The sequence below is a fragment of the Tribolium madens genome, unplaced genomic scaffold (genome assembly GCF_015345945.1).
Source record: "Tribolium madens isolate multiple individuals breed KSU strain unplaced genomic scaffold, Tmad_KSU_1.1 Scaffold_2;HRSCAF=44;Tcas5.2_LGX, whole genome shotgun sequence".
In the NCBI taxonomy this organism is placed as follows: Eukaryota; Metazoa; Arthropoda; class Insecta; order Coleoptera; family Tenebrionidae; genus Tribolium; species Tribolium madens.
The window spans coordinates 2,769,306-2,787,698 of NW_025400995.1; the positions used below are offsets into that span (position 1 = coordinate 2,769,306).

Sequence of the window (18,393 nt, forward strand, 5' to 3'; positions counted from 1 at the left end):
ATAAATAGGTGAATCCCTTTTTTTGTTCGAGTTTCAGAAGAAAAATAGGTTACGTCCTAGTGTAATAAATATATTGAATCAGTATACAGAGCGTTAGCGTTCCCAAAATACGCATCGTGTATCAAAGTGAATATAATAATAATAATAATAATAATAATCTTGCAGAGATTTTATATTCAATTTATATGTAGTAATAAAGCGGCCGTGTGTAAAATCGCCAAGTCAGACTTAAATGCAAATTTCCTTCCACAAAATACCCATTCAGACATGTCACAAGGTTTTTCCCTAGAAAGAAATAACGCAATTCGATAAAGTTACCCAGCATTTTTGCCTACACCAATTTAGAACAATAGTTCCTCCTTCCAACAAAAAACAAACTCCGAAATCAATTTAACAAAATCATTAATCATTTATGTGTGAAATTCGATCAATTTTCAGATAGTATTAAGCTCCGAATAAATGATTTTTTTCATAGGAAAACTATTATCGCCCATAATAGAATTTCCTCGCTCTAATAATAAACTAACATCAGCTTTAATGCATTCGTTTCTTTTCTAACGACAAAAGCTATTAATACAATAAATTAGATGAAGCGATTAAATTGCGGAATCCCTTAGTCAATTCGAGTAGAATGGAAAAGGATGGCATAAAATCACAAAAACGATCTCCTGAAAATCCGGTTGTAAATTTCTGACAAGTAGTGGAGATACATTTACGCCCCAGCGATATGACACTGTGTTAAATTACGCTGAGCTAGTAACTGATCCTGCTCTATTTCACAGCAACGCTCCTACCTACATAACCCTACTCACTACCCTTAACTTCAACACACCAATTACTTTTACTTTTATCCCCTTGCAAATATAATAGCTCTACATAGATTAACTAAAACACGACGAACCGCCCTCGCTTACAATAATTATAACAGTAAAAGAAATAACTCCACACGCAACCTACACACCCGCACACAAATTATACAAAACAAAATGGAAAATATTTGCTTTTGCATTTTTTTATTTTACTTCAACATGCAAAGCGCGCAAAATTAATTAACACACCTAATTATAAAATTGAAAAATAGTGGACGAATGTGTCATATTTAATTACGATATACTCAAACATGTATTAACAGTAAAAAGAACTAATTAATTTTTGGTCTGTTTTTTTTATTTCTTTCACTATTTAGGTTTAACGTTAAGACTCTGAAGTTTTAAGAGCTGCTAAACTAGTTTTTAGCGAGAAGGATTTAGGAAGATGGTATCGAGATACATAAGTTTTACTGAACTGAACAATTGATTTTTCTTGTTTTTTTTGGGTGGAATTTAATATTTTTAAAAATTTTTGTAATGTTTGTGTTTTGGAAGCGTCGGATAAGCGTTGATTTGGTTGTATTGAAATTTTCAATTTATTCAGGAGAAATAGCGCCACTAGAATAATTCGGGAAACCGTATCCATCCTTTAAAATAACACTTTTGTAGATGAACTTTATTGACAAAATCTCCCATAACTAAAAATTTGCAATTTATGACCGACCCCTGTCAGTGCGTGAGCACACAAACAGGATAGATGAACAATGTTCCATTTTAAAAATTCAGTTTTAGTTGTTTTAAATGTACGGAGCGAAAAAGGGATCTTTTAAAATAGAAAAATTGATTTGGATTTATGTGACTGATTTAATAATGAATTGGTATGAATTTAGGAAGGATGTGTTTTTGCATATTTAATTTATAGTGATTTTACATTTATGGGTTATAAATAGAAGTAGTGCCAGGTTTTCGAAATCTTCTAGAATTTATACCTTCATCTCGATACCTTTTAGTGTATTGCCAATATAAATATGTAATCGATACGTGAAAGTACTTTACGTCGGAAAAGCAGTTGTAGCAGCCAACTTCCGGTCTCTGATCGAGAGTAGATTCTCCGACTAAACCCCACAGTTTGATATAAGTATAGATCGGTCAATTTACTGAACTCTCTTTTGTTCCTACTTGAAAGAATATTTTTTACATCAAACCTATCTCACAAATGTAGTAAATAATACAAAAATAATTTACTAAACTTCGTTTTCAAATAAAGAATACAAAACTAGATAAAATATTTCACTGAGATCTTTACAAAAGACTTATTTATTTCTACCAGAGCGATTTCACTGCTGCATCGAGAAATATATGTACTTTTCGCTGTTACAATAAAATGCCTTCTTTTTAACCCAACTTCCATAACCTACAAAGAATTATCTCAGCCATCACATGTATAAAAATGTCTACACTTAGTCTTCGCGAAGCTTAAATTAAGAATCTGGAAGCGCAAAATTTACTCGCTCGGCATGCATTATTACGTAATGCATATTTTCCAAGCCTCGGCGTTCCATTTTTCAGGTGCACATTCCACAAAAATATGCACAATGCCTCTTTAACATTTATCATTATGGTACTGCCTTAAAGCTTCACTTTGAACATCTTTCATGACACTACCGGTTTTTAGAATTCATATTTTGCAAAACCGGTTTTAAATTTTTGTTTGCTGGCAATTAAGAATTACAATATCTTGAAAAAATCGCGCCGATTTTGCTGTTTTTGTGGCTATGTGTAGAAATCAATTCGGTTAACAACAGTAATATGGTTGGTGTTGTTGGTGTTTAAGTGTTCGGTCTTTGCAGGTAATGCTTGCGTTGCGTGTTGTTAAAATTTGAGTCCAGCAACAATAACATTCCAGTAATAATTTAACGAAAAGTGTACGCGGTCCAGCATAAATGACTAAAGCTTGTAATGCCCGCGTGTGGTTGATTTTGATGGATGGCGTAATCAAGGAGAGGACTGGCTAATTTAGTGTACAACAGTATCTGAGCAGAAACACATAATTCTGTATACAGCCTTCCTGGTCAATCTTTTTCCCCTTCGTGCGCCTCAAAATAGATCGCAACACACTAGAAATACCCTGATAAATGATCCGTTTTAAGGGACCAACTTGTACAAATCCGGTAACATTCAATCAACGTTACATTGGCAACGATGCAGCGGTTTATGTTAAGTTTCGCCAAGGGGATGATTTACTCACATGCGTAATTACTCTCGACTGTTAGATGTGATGAAAAATAATTCTAGTTCCTGACGAAAATCATTTTTTTTTACCAAAAGGGAGTCTGGATTAATTCGGACGCATTAAACCTTCGGTTCATGAAAAATCGGGGAAATTTATAGTTTTTAACAGTTTTTTTGGAATTATTTAATTAAACGTGTTTCGATGAGAAGCGACAACTTTCATTTATAAACACGCTATGAAGGATTAAAGCTGATTATTTAACGCATCCTGTGTATTACTGTTGTTATTTGAATACGAAACAGCTCAGTCATTTTTCTTCATTTCTCACAACTCATGTATTTTTTCTTACATAATCCATCATTTTCAGTTTCCTTGTATTTTGCAAAACATAATCGTTTTCATATCTAGGAAATAAAACTAAGCGTTAAAATTTATGAATAAACGTTGAAATAAAAGCATCATATTTATTATTGACCAAACATTCATATTTTATATTTATATACAAGCAATCTGATATTGGCACCATAAAACACATTAAGTGGTCACTTCAAATATAAAGGATAGAATAACAAGCACATAAAGTGGGAAAGGACTGCTTTTTTCTCCGCTCTTCGAACGAAATCGATTCCGTAATCTCCTTTGAGGGGTTTACCTCTATGTCTCCCGAATGCAGTTCCATCTCCGTACTACCCATATTGTATTCTCCCCTACCTTAATGACATTTTAGTTTCATCAATCTTTAATAAACGTTTACTTAATTTACTTTTATTATTGGAAACTTTTCTAAAACCACCTCTTAAAAAATTTATTCCTGACTTAATCCTGTTATTTGTATAATCCACATTAATTTGACATTGTGACTAATGAAACGCCGACAGTTACAATTTTCTCATTTGTTATCCCATAACGACAGTTGTTATAGACGTTCTATTCACTGCGTCATCTGTATCGACAAATTTCAAACTTGATTGCATGATAAACACTAAATAAATGCACGACTTTTATTAAAACTATGAGAAAAGAAAAATTAAAATTTTAATTTTATCATGGCCTTTGAAGCTCTCGCGCAAACAATCTTCCCTCTTACGAATAATCTTCTCTCAGGTGCTTACTTAATAAATATAAAGCCCCTAATTACAATTTTTGTAAAAATAAAACAGAGCTATTGATGATATTTTTTTAGAACGATATGAGCCATCAAATCTGAGAGTTGGGAAAGAGGAAACTTGTCCACTTTTCGTTAACGTTTAAGTTTCAGACAGCTTGAAAGTCGCAGAGTATTTAAGACTTAAAGAAAACAAGCTTGTTTGCTAGACTGGAAGTTATTTCTATATTTATATATATTTTTCCCAACAATTTTATTGTGATTGTTTAAATTCTACCGTTCTGTTGCAGCAATGACAGATGATCCACGATTTGCAGAGCCCATCCCAAACGTTACAGTGGCCTTAGGAAGAGACGCTAGTTTACCTTGTGTTGTAGAAAATCTCGGTACATACAAGGTAAGATTTTAGAAATTGTATTTCCGACAACTAATTTATGACAGTCGTCCGTGATATCGATGACACGTCGACACTACTATTCGACAATTTCACCAATTTTACCAACACAATTTCCGACTTTTATTTCCAAGGTGCAAGACATTTTAGCGATATTACCATTTTCTCTCACACATGATGTTATTAGCAAAATGAAAAATGTTACAACTGTTTCTGATTACATCCAACAAAGATCTGTTCATTTACATCTGGTGAAGATCCAATTTATTATTCATATATACATATTAATTTAAACCCTGCATTTATACACGTCAAACTCGCATTAGTAAAGCAAAGCTTAGAAAGCTTATTACTTCAATTAATGCATTAAGCTTATATTAACAATCTCATTTATTATAATTTGTTTACAAACATTTACTTGATGCAACAAAATGGTGGATGCGCCGGGCTAACAATAATTTAAAAAATAAATGCGATTGAAAGTGAATTAATACAAGTGTTGACGTGGCGAAGTGGTAAAATCAAAAGTGTGTGGCCAGTGGGAACCTCGAGGGATCATCGTTGATGCTTCACCAGATTTTATACGTTTATCTCTAGAGGCTAAGAAATAGAAAAAAAAGTAAAAACACGCTGAAATTAATTTGGGACATGTGTAGCGATGGTACAAGGAAATTTAATTAGGTATTGTTGCAGTTGTTTATGAAAGGGATGAAATGGTGGATGCCCCGGATTACTCATTAGCAAATTAATTAATTTCAGTACTTACAAAATCAAAATTAATTAATTTATGTTTAATTATTTATTAGTGTCTTTATTGTTTTTTTGGAGTGTGAATTTTCCGTTAGAATGAATTTAAATATTTGCAGTTGAGTCTATATTTTAACGTCTAATGAGCAAATGTAATTAGTAATATTTACATGACTAAAAATTTGATGAATCCGAATGTTTTTACATGTTGTCATTGGACTCGGTTCACAATTGTATTTGCATGATTTGTTGAACTATAATGTAAATTTAGTAAAATTAGAGCATTATTTACGATTACCGCAACTGCCCAAAATAAATACCTGAATTTATTTGATAGCATATATCCTATTATTTGTTTTATTGACAGCATTTTTTTTTATGACAGTTACTATTAAATACTGAATGTACATCAATAATGACGTAATCACGCAGTGCCGTTATAGAGTTATAAACTAAATTCCTGCATCTGACAACATTGGTTATTTATAATTGTTAATTGAAATTATTTTAATATCTAAATTAATTGAGTTATAAACATAACTAATAGAATATATTTTATGATCGGCGGATTTAGTGAAAGATGGAATAGAATCAGCATTATAAAGCATTTGAAGGCAATAATTCAAAGTAATTGGTGAATTAAAATGTCCCATTAAAATAATTTATGTGGATGTAAGGAAATTACAAAATCCCGTTAAATATAAGTAGTATATCTCTCCATTAACAAGGTGCTTGAGGCTCTAATTTAGGCATGCAATGTAAATATCTAAGATAAGTTACATTATTTCCTACCCCATCTAATCTTCGCTAAGACGAAGACTGGGCCCATTTGAGCTCAGGATTTGCTGCGTTAATCGTTCCAAGATTGCTGTCACGGTCGTACTTGAAATTGTTATCATACATACGATAAGTTTGAAACGACTGAGATTTATAAACATGACTTTGCAGTCCATGAATGTGGCGTGGCGCGCATTTTTCTCACGATAACTGTTTCTATTATACTCACTTTTCTCAAAAGTTATAATTAACTTCATCAAAAATAAAATTTGAATAGCTAGTCTTTGTAAAGTTTTTCAATTAAAAATCATTTTTAGATCCCGAAGAGGTCATGTATCTAATCCAAGAAGCTTGTTTTAATTTTGATATTATTTCAGAAGGGCTAAATCTCGGACAACTGATCACTATGTTCATATTGTAATAAATCTCTGATTTGTAACGCGCATAAGCTAACATCCATCTTAGGAGATTACGCGATGCGTCCGACGTTGCACGAATGAACATTGTAAAGAATGAAGCAGACATAAATAATGGTACTATTTTTATTTATTTGCTTCTTTGACGGGAAAATGTTGAGCAATTTGTGTTAAAATAATAAGTGGAGGAAATAATCCAATAAAGGAGCATGAAGGTGTTTTACTTGTTTAATTTTCGTAGTTTCCATGCAAATATGAGATTCACTAATTAGAACAACATGATCAACATACTTGAGTGAAGCCTTAGATTTCCGGTTGTGACACGAAATGTTCGTAGTTAAATTAGTTCTTATCATACTCTCATTTAAGACCTGTTCCAATACACAACACCACGCTGAAATAACTGCAAACTTAATTAAATTAGAGGTTGCACTTATTTTATCTTGTTTTCGATAACTAGAGGAAATTGCGAAAATTCTTCTCAAATCGAAAAATCTTCACGCACTCGTATCGAATATGTATCAGGATATAAAAAGTCCTTTATTCGAATCGGAAGATTTTATGGATAAGGTTTAGTGCATTTTCGTGATGATTTTGTTTGTAAAAATTTCGTGTTGGGGGAAGTCCCTGCTTAAATATTCGTTACCGAATTGGGTGTAGTGGGCTTAACCACTATAAAAACCACAATAATCGCTCGAAATAACGTATGGCTAAGGGCTCCACCCCATCCGTTATTGCCTCGGCAACGGCACTTGCCGCGTTGTTCAACTTTAATTTACAGTCAAGCGACTACTCTTCGAATTATATATCTCAACCGGCAAAACTGGAAATGTGTTTAAACCGAGTCAAATTGTTCAGAAGAGGCTAAACCACTGGCGGCCTGTACAGTTGTACACCGCACCAGTTAATTGCTTTAAGAAATTTGACACTTAAAAGTACAATTCGTTCAATTGATCAACGTCACCGCATCCGCTGATAATAATCAACAAGTTAGTCGAAACATTTATACAGCGCTTTGCGGCCTAACAACTACTCCTTCTGCGCCTTGGTGACTTCATTGCTCGTTTAGTTTGATTACAGCCAGCTTCTTCGAGATAATAGCCAGTCGGGTCTTTTCGTATTTTTCTTCTTTTCATATCTAAGTTTTCAAATGAAAAAATCCACCTTATCTACCCGAGCAAATATGAGATGATAATATATAAAAACGAGAAAATTCGCGCTTAATTCCTGGTATAAATATATTTTGATGGGCTCCCTAAAATCATTTTAAACTGACTTGACCCAAGGGGATTTTATCTCACAAAACAATAGAACTCAATTTCAAAATCGCCCTGTAGAAGAATTCACCTCGTTGATTTTAAAATACAATTCTCACGATTCATATCCAATGCACACGAAGAATTTTTTCATAAAATCACGTGTTTAATATGAAATTGCTTCTCACACCTAATCCGATTTATATCTTAACCTTAAGTTTTTTTTTTATTATTGATTAAGCAAACATTTCATCGGATTGTCTACCGGAAGACGTATTCTCTTTGATAAACACCTCTCTAGAGACTTACTGTTGGAGAGTTCCGCTATATAAAGGGGTGTTTTTTCATGTTTTTTTCGATTAAACGCAATATTTATACAACAGCATAGTACTCCTCTTTTAAACTGAATTAAACTTATTCAAATAAATAACAAAACAAAATTTTTATTATACTTGATAAAATGATTTACACAGCACCAGGCGCCAAACACGTTTTAATCTATAAAAAGAAAAATATTTCATCGGGTTTATGTGGTTTGAAAAAATGATTATATTAGTTAAAAGTTGTTGGTTCGTTGAGATTTAATGAAAAATAATGTTGTAAATGAAAGTGGGAAAGCTTTTAAGAGATAGTATCGGCCAATTAATTTAAAGCTAGCAATATTTTACTTTCGTGTTGATTTAATAGAAAGTCTAGTCTTAATTGCAACACATCAGAGAACGAAACAAAGAGATTCTATTATACGATTCGAGTACCAATAAAATAAATCTTATTTAAATTTGAGTTGAATATTCGTGAATGCAAAGTCGGAAGTGATCACTTCCAGGACACGTTGAAATAAAATGTTTTGCAATGATATTGCGGCAAAGCACATTCTTATACTTATTTACATTTATATCTAAAGTCAAGTTTATTATAAATATTCAAGAGCAATTGCAATAAAACGTGGTGCAGTAAATCTTTCCGCATGCGCCAATGTGGATTTAGTTTACAGCCATTGCTTTATCCCGTCTGAAATTCGCCACACAGTTATTTTCCGGTCCGGAGAGGGTTTTGCCAAAATTTGTTTCGTTGGCTAATTTTCTTAAAATAATTATGCAAACCCCTCGCGACATTAAACTCGACAATTTGTATTAAAGCCGCAAATTCGACTTTTTCAACTTCGAATTCGAATTCTTTACGCTCGACAAAACTTGAGCATGACAAATGTATCAATAGAGGCCTTTCCGACATGAAGGGAACAAACGGAGCTACAATTCATACTCAAGACAGTTTCGTGCTATTATAGAACGAGAATCGCGAACGGTTTGCGGCTTCTCTTCTCTGTATAAATATTAAAGGATTTCGACTCACATAACGTCGACTTAATGCATCCAACGAACGACAGCGACTAATTTATTTATTATTATTACGCTGAAATGCACTGCCATTTCATAAACACAATCACTACGACCTAACCTCTTCCTTAATAAACAAAAAATTCTTACTCCAGTCCCTTGCAAATTTTTATTATTCGATTATTTTGACAAAATGAACTTTAAAATTCTAATAGAAAATTTGACCGATGCTTAATAATGCTTCATGAAACGATGTTTTTATTGAATTTATATTATAGAAGTTTTAAGCAGGTAAAAGAAAATTCAGATTTATGAGGAGATATAAACGGCCGATGTAAATTTTTAATGTGAAAAGGTCACAAGTTGTGCGACTTAGAAAATAGTTACTTTGGAAATAAATCTAACAAAACATTTGTGTTGAACTTTTACAACAACTTGTTACGTTGAAAGTTTAAAAAATCGGTGAAACTTTTAAAAAGCTCGTAACACACATCTAGTAAATAAGCGATTTAATTAGTAATGATATTTTTACATTAGAAATTAAAGTCTATTTGATTTTAAGTGGTATTTAATTCGCTTAATTCGCACAACAAAGGCATGTAAATGAACATAAATCAGTTCATTGTAGCTATATTTGCTCACACATTATCCATTCGATTATCTCTTTATGTGTTAGTAAAACATAAAGTAAAAATTTGCTTCCAGCGTAGTTCGTCACAACTTTTTCTTGCTTGTTAATTTCAGTGGCGTTGGCGTAAATTTATAAAGTTGTTTCCGGTTTGAATAAAATGTTGGTCTTTTGGGGGTTGTGGGTGTTATCACCACCGTGGCACAGGTCTGTTTTTGTAGTCGCGTTTTGCTCCTAGAACAATGGCGGAGTTATGGGGGTAGTTCGGGTTACGCTCCGTGCCCAAATTAGCCAACAAATAATAAGGAGTATTTGTTGAAGAACCTGAAGACGACGGCCTGCACGGCTTGCTTTAGGTATTTATCAAGAAAACTTTGGTGTCGGATATTGGAGCGCAGCTGTATTTCTCGAGTTATGATAATGCATCCTCCATTAACATAAAACACATAACTAAAAGCGCGCTACAAATTCGGCTTTGTTCGCGAGATTACCTGTCGCAATTAGCGCCATGTGTCAACTGCCTCACGACTGACAAGACCCGATTTGATCTGACACTCGCAAATCGCAACAGTACACACTCAAGATTACAACAGAACTTACCACTTCTTAACCCGAATTATCATAAAACGGAAGACGCATTAATCTCATTAGGATTAACTGAATTTACACAATAAACTCCGGATTGGGCCAAGGCGCATCCCAAGGCGACATTTTGAGGCCCATATTTGTCTCCATCTAAAGAAGATAACTCAAAATCTTCAATGAATTTTGGTGCTGTTCCAAAACTGTGATCTCTGGAGTGTGCTTTATTTTTTCACTTCTTTCTTGTATAGCTTCGGGCAATTAGGGGTAGGTGTCAAGTGAGTCTGTCGTCTCCCGGATTTGATCTGACAGTCGTTACATATTCCTGCATTTAGGAGGCAAGTTTAACAGAATGCAGTGCCAGCACTTTGGGGAAGCCGCAGCGGTAATGATGTAGTGTGCGGTCGGGCCCGAGGTGATGGCAGGAACTGTGATATTCAGCAACCGGGAGGAGTTCTCACAATGTTGTTAAAAGATGTAAATTTGGAGGTTGTGTATATGCGTTGCGGAAATTCTTCTGGCTTGGGGCTCACCCTGCTTATTCTCCAAATAAGTTTGTAAATATTTCAACTTTCTAATAACGTATTGTAACTTGTTCGAGTTCCACATAAATTTTATTTATGCTAACACAAACACATGTTTACGAATAAGACGCACTCCTCTCCCTTATTTCCATACCACTCAGCATCACTGTTCTAACAAAAAACGCTTTTTTACATCAAAACACAACACCACCAAATTTACAAACACAAAATACATCGAAAAACTTTCTCTCTATATCAGATCTAGACAAAATTTCAGTTGAAATTTCTCTTCGTAAAACATTATTGCGAATTTTATTAATGTACAATTAAATCAAATATTATGAAAACTATTCAAATATTCATAACACAAAAGTCATATAGTATTTAATTAAAACTCATTTATTAATGAACTTTATTGAATTAAAAATATATATTTAAAAATTGTGCAAAAAATACTCTATTTCACCTACAAGGTAGCTTTGGCTAATTTCAATTTGTTTTCTTTGTGGCTACGCCACCAATTTAAGTACTTTGGCATGGGATAACAAAGATGGCAGTGGATTAATTAAATATTCCACGCTATATATAACATGATAATGAAGTTTAATATAGAGTTCAGACTAGAGAAATTCACATGGCAGCTCGGAGCTTAGTAGACAATAAAATGTGCAATGTAATAAATTACCAAGTTTTAGTTATTAGACTATTTATCTACTTTCATACTGTAATGTGCCATATTTCACAATTTTTTTAAGTGTCGTAATGGCAGTTTTTACGGCACTAGTGCGGTAATAAAGCACTAGTGCAGTAAAGAGACTAAATTTTGCAAAATTTACAACTATTTATTAAAATAAATTACACAGTTTGAGGCATTTTCAATATTGATCCCAGACGCTGTCAATATATATCTTAATCGACACCATCGTCCGCAACATAGAATACCGGCACCATAAGGAGGATGGTTTTAGCTTCTCTGATTGTTCCGCAAAATAGGCAAGGACCACCTTTTCAGAGACTTCACGAATTTTCTTGATTTCCATCCATTCTTTAAAATATTTGTACACTATCTCATACCGCTCTTTGGATTTGGCAGGAATTAATGTATCTATAGCAGATTGAGCAGTCAATTCTATATCAGAAGACAAATTTTCCTCTGAATCACTCATTTTTGCACTGACACTGCAACTTGCTTTCATTGGAACACTTTTGAAAAAAGTAAACAACTTGGACAATTTTTCCATCGCGTATCGTAAAATTCCACATTACGATACACATATCGTAAATAACTATTACAATTTCTCTACTTTCAGGGTAATTGCTAATCGATCCATTTGTGTGTTTTTTTTTTAATTACTGTCGTGTATTTAAAAAAAAAAGAGAAACTAAACAGTTTTCAACCTTTTTTTTCTGAAACTTAATTTTTTGATTACAAAATGTTTCTTCAGAAACTTTCTATTATTGGACTTAAGTTACGATGTCTGTAGTGTTTACTCTTTACAGTATTGTGATGTTTAGGAATACCTCAATTTGAAACAGACGGTGAACATGTAATTCCTTGTCACAAGCTAAATGCTTCTGTCTTATTAATAAAGTAATCAATACTCCAACATATTGTTCTGACTTCGAACAGATTCTAAATATTTACATACCTTCTACAATCTGGCTCTAAACCGTACTCAACAATAATGTTTACTTAGTTGTGATTATATGTATTTGTGAAAAATATCAATGCGTTTGCCATCAATGAATCAACTAATTAAATTAATTTGTTTCGTTTAAGAACTCAACTGGCATGAGATGAATGAATGAATTACTTGATTCATTAACCATAATATAGCACTAATGTCACTGGCACGTAATGTTTGATTAATAAACGGTCGTTTAATATAAACTCAGCACTAGAGAGTGGTAATTAGAGCTAGCACCTGTTTTCGTAAAAAATGTTTTACAAAGCGTTGCGATAAAATCAATAAAGCGAAATGGGTTTTTGAGGCACTTGCTTCAGACTATTATTTTATCTTGCAATGTTTACTGAAGCCAAGCCACCACACTGCAATCACCATTTCCCCCGTGAATGGAGAGTCCTCGAGTAAGAGTCAATCCGCAATCGGCCTAAGGGTAGATACTATTCAACCTTTCTTGTTTCCTTTTTATACTAGATACAAACAATACTGTCGTTACTGCTTGCTAAATGGATTACAAAATTTATTTTCAACTAAATAAACATTGACAGAAACTTTGAAACAACTTTGAATTATTTTACGTCACCTTGCATGGACCATCCAAGAAACACATTGTCCGTTAATTTCTCTTTACACTTTATTGTTTGTTTTGGTATTATATTTACTTGGGGGCCCTAGACTTGTTAGAAAGGTACACCGCGCCTCACTTTCACTAACACAAAATGCCTAGTAGTCAAATAATTACCCACATTCCATCTAATCAAACAGAATATTTTTTATTTGATTTGTCGAAAATAGAGATTTTGCAAAATCAATCATAAAATAAAATAAATAAATTATTTTCGACGTAATTTCTTTTATCAATACAAATCACGCATCTAGAACTAAAGCAGTTTAGGGGCACTGTATAATATTAAACAAGTTCCAACGTTTGGTGCAAATTTTTGCAATTACGGGTGAAATTTTCAACTGAAATGATTCATCACGTTTGTTGTAACAGGCACATGTCGGTCAGTAATTGCTCCCTCAACTAACAATAATGATTCACTGGTTTAATATTGTGTATACATTTTCAGTGTAAGGGATGGGAAGCATAAATCATTACTATTTACTTACAATAACATGTAAATGGAAATTACAAGATTATGTTTGTAAAACCACTATCTCATTAAAGTAAATAATAGGTAATACAGCGATATCGCAACGGAGGGCGTTCAACCCTTTTCGAGCTATTACAATCAAATTGTAACGTCAAGTTAAAATGTAATACAATATCAGAAAGTAAATTTGTGATGTTTGTGTTTTCTAGATTTTTCTAAATACTTCTTTTTAACATTTATTTAAAAACGGAAAGGCATTTTGCTATTAAATTCAAATTTTAACTTTATCTGAAATAAGTTTAAAGTGTTGCAATTATAATAAGTTTGGGACCTTTCAGGAGCCATATTGAGTTTTCGTGTAATCCGATAGCCGCAATTTTTCTCGTAGCAGTGATCTATAAGAGTTTCATAAATTTGTTGTTCCTGCAGACTGGTAATATCTTTTTGTGGTGAGGTTGTGATAAACCGTTAAATGTGCACTAGATGGTCCTTTCATCAAGAGAAAATTAACATAATGGGTAATGAGAAACGTTTGTGGTTTAACTTACAATGAGAATTGCGAATGGGAGAACAAGATCGTGTAGGTTGATTTGATTGCGTTGGTGCATTAGGTTTGCAATTAGAAGATATAGTGACTATCTAACGCTTGCAGGAATATATGAATGGCTGATTGTGGTTAAGACTCGACTAGCGCAGCGAATTATTTAATCTTGTAGATTGACATCCATGTTTATTTATTTATCCCGGGTGAAACATTGGACGTAACTTTATTTAAAACACATTCCTCATCAGTTTTGCTCAGGTTTATATTGGTTCAGAGAATGTAACATCTGTTCTTTTGAACTTCTGTTGTAACGTCAGATGGCGGATGCGCAGCTAATCTGCATTACATGACGCGATCATGTTGGCTCCTGTCCAACGTCTATCTACTTGGTGTCTCGAAAATATAACTTTATTCCTCCACTTACATATATTACATATTTTCAGGTCGCTTGGATACATATAGACCGACAAATGATTTTGACAATTCACCGTCACGTCATATCCAGAGTGCCGCGATTCAGCGTGTCCCACGATAATGCCAAGACGTGGCTTTTGCACGTCAGTAGCGTACAAAAAGAAGACCGGGGTTACTACATGTGCCAAGTTAACACAAATCCCATGATTAGCCAAGTAGGATATCTGCAAGTAGTCGGTGAGTAATCCCTTTAATTATAACCGCCAACTGAGTAACCAATTTTAATCACAACTGTCAACTCGTTAAAAATTATTTGCTATGGTAAAACAAGCCAACTGCTTGTTTTTTTAACTCAAAGGACGTAATTAACCTGTATGGAGCGTGCATGATGACGCACATGCTTCCCAACGACTAATTTCAAATGAATTGATTTGTGGATGCTCTCTTGAAAAAATAGTATTTTTAACGGTAGTTACATTCGATTGGAAAGATTTTAGGGAAGAGATAAACGTCTGGAGCTAAATGAGGAGATAAAAAGGGGCATCACTGGGAAACGAAATTGATTTCACCACGCACGTTATCCAATTGAAAATAAATGAGTGTTTTAATTTCATCGCATTCTTATTACAGTTCCTCCGAATATCATTGATGCAGAAAGCACGCAATCTACAGTAGCTGTTCGTGAAAACCAGAATATAAGCTTGACGTGCAAAGCGGACGGTTTTCCCACGCCTAAAATCATGTGGAGAAGAGAGGATAGTCAAGCTATAACCGTTGAACGTCGTAAGAAAGGTAAGCTGACAACTAAATGGATATTTTGATTAGTACCGTTCTTAATTAAAGACCCAATTTATTTACATTATGCTTGGTCAGATTTTACAAGACTGCTTAGTCTAGTTGTACACTCACGCAGAGCACAATTTTGACAACAGTTTTGTTGAAAAACACAGGTGACCGCCTATTGTACGCTTTTTCAACCCTTTGACTATATATCAACATCAGACAGCAAAGCTCTACAAATAAATCATTTTTCATGAAACTATGTGGCATTTATTAACACACAACGAAGTAAATTAATTCGTTTGATAATCGCAATCTATAGGTTTTAAATGTGGCAAAAAGCTAGATTAAATTTATCTACAGAGACTCTGTATATATAAATAAATAATGTTTTGTAAACAGAATCTGTTGACTGAATTGGAGAATAATATTTATTTGATTGTTACTAACTGATGGCATCCGAAATAACGTTTGTGTTTTGTTTTGATATTCAATAAATTCCGTGTAAAACTTCCATATACGCATTCTAATTTTATTATTGAAGTACAATTTGTGACACGGTTAGAATGTTTACAAGAGGTGAACTCCTCAAACAAACGTTCGCTTTTACGAGTATTATGATATAGTTACTCCTCAAAATTTACCAACCCAATCTAAAGCACAATTGCCTGATACGTTTCAACTACCACCTTAGAGGGTTTACTTAATTAATGCGGTGTGGCAACTTCTATGCTACTAACGTGGTTTAATTTATATAGTGGATAACTAGTGAGGTTAATGTGCGAAGTAAACGTAATTTACATTTGCTTTTATAAGAAAAAAATATTATGATTAATTTACAATTCAGATTAAATTGTTTTTTAAGAGCTAAAAAGTGAAAACGAAAAAAAAAAAGGAAAAAGAGCAACGATTCGTAAAACGTTGTTTTCTTATACCTGCGTTCGTAATAAGACAAAATCGACACATTCGCATCCTGGAGAAACTTGGGTCCGATCGAAGCGAAAATTCTACCCTCGAGCAGTCAAGTGATCATCTTGAAAAAAATCCGAGACGTCCAAGCTTTTCTCAAACACAAATACAATTGATTTTCCCAACACATCTGTTATTGAGAACAAAACTTTCTCATTTACTATGTAATTACTAATAAAATTTAACTCCAATTTTAAGTTCTATTTGCAATTTCATTTCCTTTAGCAGACTAGGAAGTAAATTAAACACCGTATTAAGCCAAAAGACGTTGATAAAGTAAGTCGCTTTGAAATTCACTCTGGTAATTTTAATATAATTTTCGAGAAGACTGTTTCTGATATGATTGTTTTGCTTCCAAAACTAGACGAAACAAAACCCTGCACTTAAAATCACCTCTTACTTACTATCGCGTAAAAATGCCATATTTCTTTAAACAATAAAAAAGTTAACAAAAAATAACCCCCGTAAAAGACATACAACAACTGATACAGGGCAAGCTGATAAACGAGAGCAAAAGGCTCTCGAGAGTGTCGTTTCGTTCGTAGGTCGTCCGCGCACAGAATGTCAACTTAGCAAGAACCACATAAATCTGAAATGGTTTACCAAAGCCGCGATTTAATCGAATTGCTTAATATTGACAACGCGTGCTAAATTCCTACAGCGAAGGAGTAACGCACAGGTTGGGATTCCATTAACTTTAGATAAATTAAAAGACTTAAGTTAAGCACGTGCCATTTTATTAAGACTATTGGTTCGATTAAGACCCAACTTTGTGTTACAACGCGATTTTTAAGATTCGTTACTCTGGACTTTACACGCGATTAAATTATTGACTGAGATCCATTATGAACGGTTTATAACACCCTAGGGCCTCCAATGATATTCTCAACGACCACTTTTAATAACTTCATCAGTAACACTGACGCAACCTATCTCATAAGCTACCCCTAGTGTCTATACATCTTTTTTCGACGTGCTATAATAAGGAACAACGGTTACTACGATCTAGATGACATCCTTTCCACAGCCGGACATAACAATTAATTACATAAAGTTTCAAGTATTACTTGTGTTATTTATCTCAATTTCTTAGAAATTTTAAGTAGACTAATAGCTTTCAAGATTTAGTTAGTATTTAATAGCAGAAAAAGTTTTAAATAAAACTCATTTGAAACAAAAGGGCCTGTGATAGACAGTAAACCTATTTTTAACAAGCGAGTAAATGATTTTGAAACAGACAACTGCAGATTGAAAATTTCAAGCAAATTTTTGATGGTTTTTTAAAAAAACAATTAGAGTTGTTTCAGTTAATACAATATAGTTTGGTGCTGACCTGGCGCATCCTCCATTTTTAAAATGATCTTTGTACTCGGAAATTTTCTTTTGTTTTTACAAGGAATATTTTTTTAGCAAAAAATGTTTTTCAACGTGTGAGTTATAAATAACTTTGGCTAATTTTCTTTTTCCGGTCTTGCGGTCTTATTATTTTTCCTGAAGAAGTAAAGCATTTCTTGAGGCATTGAAAAATTACGCTGTTTAAAAATGATCATACATTATTAACTCTCCAACTTGTTAAAATTTAATTTTGACCTAAATTTGAGCAAGTTGTAGAAAATTGTAGCATGTAAACTTTCACAGCCGTTCTGTTATATGAAAGGACAATATTTTAAGGTTGTTTTCTTATTCAACAGCAAAACAAAGAAAATACTTTTAACGTTATTGTGGCATGTTAGAATCTAAGAAGCGTATAGTGCAGTTGGCGCTTTGAGCTTTTATGCAAATTTTGAATCTGAAATGACTTTTGTGTTGCATTTGTATTTTTCAATAAAATAGAAGTTAATATAAGAAAAAGCGTTTGTATGAATCGTTTGAAAGTTTATTGAGTTGCAGTAAAAATAATGCGATACTGGCGTCAGTAGCTTGGCTACAATGGGGTGCTATCAGGTGCCGGAGTGCGAAGCTTACAACCCTGCCTGCCTGGCCTGTTAAATATTGCAACAGCTAATCTAGCACTGGGGTTGGTGGTAGTAAGCATGCGCGTTCTAAAATTCTATACCGCGATATCAGTTATGCAGATAAAGTGTGGAAAGATGCTA

At 33.5% G+C, this 18,393-nt stretch overlaps 1 protein-coding gene across 2 annotated transcripts in view; it reads left to right on the forward strand.

Annotated features, from left to right (window-relative positions):
- LOC123006350 (lachesin-like) overlaps positions 1-18,393 on the forward strand; it is a 62,426-nt gene that overhangs the window by 25,690 nt on the left and 18,343 nt on the right. For both annotated transcript variants that reach the window (XM_044400769.1, XM_044400770.1), the window contains exons 2-4: positions 4,438-4,544; positions 14,578-14,785; positions 15,179-15,340. In XM_044400769.1, coding sequence (XP_044256704.1) covers positions 4,438-4,544; positions 14,578-14,785; positions 15,179-15,340 — 477 coding nt within the window. The remainder of the gene's footprint in view (positions 1-4,437; positions 4,545-14,577; positions 14,786-15,178; positions 15,341-18,393) is intronic.